A 5,774-nucleotide genomic window follows, 5' to 3' on the forward strand; every position below is an offset into this window, starting at 1 on the left:
TGTGGTCTGCTTGAGTGTTAGTCTCACAGCAGCAGGGCAGTGGGTATTGTCCTAGGTGTATGTAGGAGAGCTTGGTTTCCTTGTCCTTCCTTGGCCAGGCAGCAACTGCAGCCATGTAAACTTGAATTTGGCCTGAGGGTGGGATGCAGCCCAGCATTAAACCCTCAAAATGGCACACTGGGCCTGTAACTAGAGAGGGCGGAGTATCTCCCAGGTAGGCAGCACAGGCAGGACACTGTAGGGAGTGCTGTCCACTAGCACCTCAGTTCCACAGCAGCCCATTGCAGGGTAGTAGGTGTTATCTTAGATGTACATAGGAGGGCTTGGATTCTCTGGCTTTCCTTGGCTGGGTGGTGGCTTGTATTAATCCATTTTGTGTTGCCATAAAGAAGTACCTGAGGGTGGGTAATGTATAAACAAAAGAGGTTTGGCCAGGCACGGTGGTTCACGCCTGTAATCCTGGCACTTTGGGAGGCTGAGGCGGGTGGATCTCTTGAGGCCAGGAGCTTGAGACCAGCCTGGCCAACATGGTGAAACCCTGTCTGTACTAAAAATACAAAAATTAGCCATGTGTGGTGGTGCGTGCCTGTAATCCCAGCTACTTGGGAGGCTAAGACATGAGAATTGCTTGAACCTGGGAGGCAGAGGTTGCACTGAGCTGAGATCACACCACTGCACTCCAGTTTGAGCAACAGAGGGAGACTCTGTTTCAAAAAAAGAGAAGAGAAGAGAAGAGAAGAGGAGAAGTGAAGTGGTTCATTTGGCCCATGGTTCTGCAGGCTATACATGAAGCATAGTGCCAGCATCTACATCTGATGAGAGCCTCAGGAAGCTTACAATCATGCGGAAGGTGAAGGGGAGCCAGTTGTCACATGGCGAGAGAGGGAGCAAGGGAAGGACGGGAAAGGTGCCAGGCTCTTTAAACAACCAGCTCTCGATTGAACTCACAGATCAAGAACTCACTCATCACTAAGGGGATGACACCAAGCCGTTTATGAGGGATCCACCCCCATGACTCAAAAACCTCCCACCAGGATCCACCTTCAACATTGGAAATCACATTTCAACATAATAGTTAGAGGGGACAAACATCCAAAGTGTATCATGGTGGCAGCTGAGTCAGCTCAAACTTGGCCTGAGGGCAGGGTGCAACCCAGCATTAAACTCAAAATGGCACCTTGAGCCTGGGACCAGAGAGGGTGGGGTCCCTCCCAGGCAAGCAGCTTGGGCAGGCAGCTGTGGGAAGTGTGGTCCGCTCATGTCTCAGTCTCAACAGCAGCCCATTGCAGGGTGGTAGGGACCCTCTCAGGGGTGTGTGTGAGTGCCTAGTCTCCTGTCTGTCTCCTTGATGCAGTGCAGTGGCAACAGCCATGTCTGTAGATCCCCAGTATGTAGGCTGTCAATATGGCGCCTGGCTAAGGCTGCTCTAGGCTTGGGTGCCTGTGAGATTCTGTGTGGGTTCCCATTCTGGAGCAACATCTCTGCGCAATCTTCAGGCAGCTCCGTATGTCAGACCCAAGGCGCTAGCTAATGAGTTGAGGGTTTCTCTTATAGCCAAGATTGTAAAAGCTGAGCCCTGGGGTTTCACTCTTAGTCTGTTTACCAACATATAGAAGATTCCTGGCTCACAGGCCGTCCCTGGCCAGGCAAGCTGCCTTGAACCCTTTCCTTACTTCTGGTGCTTCCCATCTCTTCTCTGGTGAATCCCAGCACTCTTTGCTGGATGGTCTGTTTGAAATCTATCTACTTACTATTCTGGTTCCTCTCTGAGGAGGAGGCACACACTACCTGCATCTAGGCAGCCATTTTGATCCCTCGTCTCTGGGCCTTTTAAAATAATACACATAGTTTATTAGGCTAGGAAAGGAGTATAGCATCATAAAGATAAAAATTCACAAAATTTTAATAGTAAGTCAAAAGATTACTATCTTAATATTCTCCAGTGCAATATAAAATGTGAGCATAATGATACTGTAAGCATTTTAGTAGGGAAAACATAAGCACAGAAGCTGTGGAGCAACCACCCCATAAAACTGAGCCCCCACAGAAAGGCATAGAAAGCTATACTGCAGCATGAGCAAAGAATGAAGCAGGTACACAGAGAAGGGGAGAGTCAAAAAAGATGAAATGGCTCCATGAGGAAAGGAGCTCCTGCTAGTTTTTGAGCTCCTGGTTCTAGTTCTGCATGAAGCCCATCTGTGCTTCCTAACTTTGAGATTTGTAAGATACCCACTACTCTAGTGGACAGATATGGTTTTGTCTATACTGCACCCCTTTTTTTTCTTTTTTTTGAGATGGAGTCCTGCTCTGTCACCCAGGCTGGAGTGCAGTGGCGCCATCTTGGCTCATTGCAACCTCTGCCTCCTGGGTTCAAGCAATTCTTCTGCCTCAGCCTCCTGAGTAGCTGGGATTACAGGTGCACGCCACCGTGACTAGCTAATTTTTGTATTTTTTTAGTAGAGATGGGGTTTCACCATGTTGGCCAGGCTGGTCTTGAACTCCTGACCTTGTGATCCACCCACCTTGGCCTCCCAAAGTGCTGGGATTACAGGTGTGAGCCACCATGCCCGGCCTCCTTTCTTTATTTGGGAGAACAACTCCTCCTCCACCCTTGATGAATTCTAATATGTAATGACATGCCTTGCTTTTTTGTCTACAGTGACAGATACAGGGGAGAGGCACATGACCCACGCCAGGGCAACCAGAGTCTTTGGGGATGTTTTTGAAATAGAAATGAGAGAACAAAGTTCTTTTCTCCAAAGAATGGGTCATCAAACTATGCCTTGGCCAAATTCAGCCCACTGCCTGTTTTGCTTTTGTTTTTTGAAATATTAAAGTAGGGAGTTCCCCCCATACCCACCACCTAGCTTCACCCAGTGATAGCATCTTATGTAACTGTATAGTAGTACATCATCAGCACCATGAAGTTGACACTGGCACAATACAATTAACTGGACCACAGGCCTTACGCAGATTTCACCAGTTTTTCACTCTGTGTCTTTGTATATAATTCTATGATATTTTATCATAGCTATAGGATTATGTAGCCCACATCACAATTAAGACAAAGAACTGTTCTGTCACTTCCTCTACCCTATTATACTCACACGCTCCCCCCCTCCTTCCCTAGTGTTTGATAACCACTGATCTGCTCTTCATCTCTATAATTTGGCCATTTCAAGAATGTTATATAAATGGGATCATAGAGCATGCAGCATTTTGAAATAGGCTTTTTTCTTTCTAAAAAAAAATTTTTTGTGCTGGGTGTGGTGGCTCACGCCTGTAATCCTAGCACTTTGGGAGGCTGAGGCGGGCAGATCACGCAGTCAAGAGATCAAGACCATCCTGGCTAACACAGTGAAACCCCGTCTCTACTAAAAATACAAAAAATTAGCCGGGCATGGTGGCAGGCGCCTGTAGTGCCAGCTACCCAGGAGGCTGAGACAGGAGATTGGTATGAACCCGGGAGGCGGAGCTTGCAGTGAACTGAGATCGCGACGATGCAATAGAGAAAGAAAAACTCGCTCTCGGCTTTCGGCTCGGAGGAGGCCAAGATGCAACTTTCTTCGGTCGTCCCGAATCCGGGTTCATCTGACACCAGCCGCCTCCACCATGCCGCCGAAGTTCGACCCCAGCGAGATCAAAGTCGTATACCTGAGGTGCACCGGAGGTGAAGTCGGTGCCACTTCTGCCCTGGCCGCCAAGATCGGCCCCCTGGGTCTGTCTCCAAAAAAGGTTGGTGATGACATTGCCAAGGCAAAGGGTGACTGGAAGGGCCTGAGGATTACAGTGAAACTGACCATTCAGAACAGACAGGCCCAGATTGAGGTGGTGCCTTCTGCCTCTGCCCTGATCATCAAAGCCCTCAAGGAACCACCAAGAGACAGAAAGAAACAGAAAAACATTAAACACCGTGGAAATATCACTTTTGATGAGATCGTCAACATTGCTCGACAGATGCGGCACCGATCCTTAGCCAGAGAACTCTCTGGAACCATTAAAGAGATCCTGGGGACTGCCCAGTCTGTGAGCTGTAATGTTGATGGCCGCCACCCTCATGACATCATAGATGACATCAACAGTGGTGCTGTGGAATGCCCAGCCAGTTAAGCACAAAGGAAAATAATTTCAATAAAGGATCATTTGACAACTGGAAAAAAAAAAATTGAGACAGGGTCTTGTTATGTTGCCCAGGCTGGTTTCAAACTCCTAGCCTCAGGTGATCTGATCCTCCCACCTTGGCCTCCCAAAGCACTGGGATTACAGGCATGAGCCACCACACCCAGCCAAAATTGGCTTTTTTCACTCAGCATAATGCCTTTGAGAGCCATTTAAGCTGTTGTATATAACAACAGTTCATTCCTTTTTCTTTCTGAGTAGTATTCCATTGTATGGATGTACCACAGTTTAACCATTCGCCTGTTGAAGGACATTTAGGTTGTTTCCAGTTTGAGGTTATTACAAATAAATATGTGTATGCAAGTTTTTGTGTGAATATAAGTTTTCATTTCTCTGGGATAAATGCTCAGGAATGTAACTGCTGGATCATTTGGTAAATATATGTAGAACTTTTTAAGAAATTGCCACACATAGTTCCACAGTGGCTGCATCATTTAACATTCCCACCAGCAATGTATGAACAACCCAGTTTCTTTGCATCCTTGCTAGCATTTAGTACTGCTGATGTTTTTATTTTAGTCATTCTACTAAGTGTGTAATAGCATGTCATTATGGTTTTAATTTGAATTTCCCAAATGGCCAGCAATTTTTTATTTTGAAACAGAGTCTTACTCTGTTGCCCAGGCTGGAGTGCAGTGGCATGATCACAGCTCACTGCAGCCTTGAGCTCCCAGGCTCAAGTGATCCTCCCACCTCAACCTCCCAAGTAACTGGCACTACAGACACATGCTACTATGTTCAGCTTTTTTTTTTTTTTTTTTTTTTTTTTAAGAGATGAGGTCTCTCTATGTTGCCCAGGCTGGTCTTGAACTCCTGGACTCAAGCAATCCTCTTGCCCCAGCCTCTCAAAATGCTGGGATTACAGACAGAGCCACTACGCTTGGCGCTGGCTAGCAATTTTGAATGTCCTTTCATGTGTTCAGTTACTATCTGTATGTCTTTAACTCACATTTGGGCCACTCTCACCATTGCTCCCAGGAAGCAGCTCTAGCTTGCCCGCCTCAAGGGCAAAAACTGGAGTAGCCTCTGCAACAGGAAAGCTCTTAACCTCCCTCTCTAAAGAAGGGAGTGATGGAGGGTTGGGGAGTGAGGGTTGGTGTGTGAGGGCTGGGCAAAAAATCCTGGATCCAAGAATTTAAGAGTTTGGCTCTTGCAGGAGGCTGGAAGAGAGGAGAATTAGCTTTTTATTCTTTAGAATCTCCTACAACTGTGGGACAATACATACTTAAATAGCTCTATCAATTGCCCTGGACATGATTTTTATTCATTTCTTGGGAAGAGCAGACCCAAGTCAGATGGTGGAGAGGGGACTTGGCAGAGTCATGCATCTGGGTCCTCATTGTAACATTGCTGTTATTTATCGATATTTGTTGAATAAATATACAAATTACTTCAGTGATGTGGGTTTATTATCACCTCTTACTACCTCTCTTGCTTCACTTGGAAAACAGAAATGGTAATTATACCATCGTTCTACCTCTCCTGGAGAATAATTACTGTAAAGATTTTTTTTAAGTGGAAAATGACAATTTTGAATGAGTGCAAAGATTGGTTACTATGGTAGATAGAATATGGCCTATGCCCCTATCCCCAGA

General features: G+C 46.3%; 1 protein-coding gene across 1 annotated transcript; it reads left to right on the plus strand.

Annotated features, from left to right (window-relative positions):
* Window positions 1-3,581: 3,581 nt before the first annotated feature.
* Window positions 3,582-4,114, plus strand: LOC116809537 (large ribosomal subunit protein uL11-like). Its single transcript, XM_032753384.2, has one exon. It carries the CDS (start codon window positions 3,613-3,615, stop codon window positions 4,108-4,110), a length of 498 nt encoding a protein of 165 aa, XP_032609275.1. The 5' UTR covers window positions 3,582-3,612; the 3' UTR covers window positions 4,111-4,114.
* Window positions 4,115-5,774: the final 1,660 nt, after the last annotated feature.

The sequence above is a fragment of the Hylobates moloch genome, unplaced genomic scaffold (genome assembly GCF_009828535.3).
Source record: "Hylobates moloch isolate HMO894 unplaced genomic scaffold, HMol_V3 SCAFFOLD_1, whole genome shotgun sequence".
Lineage (NCBI taxonomy): Eukaryota > Metazoa > Chordata > Mammalia > Primates > Hylobatidae > Hylobates > Hylobates moloch.

Excerpts from the sequence above, each read along its gene's own strand:
- LOC116809537 (XM_032753384.2), top strand. The coding sequence starts at position 3,613 with ATGCCGCCGAAGTTCGACCCCAGCGAGATCAAAGTCGTATACCTGAGG.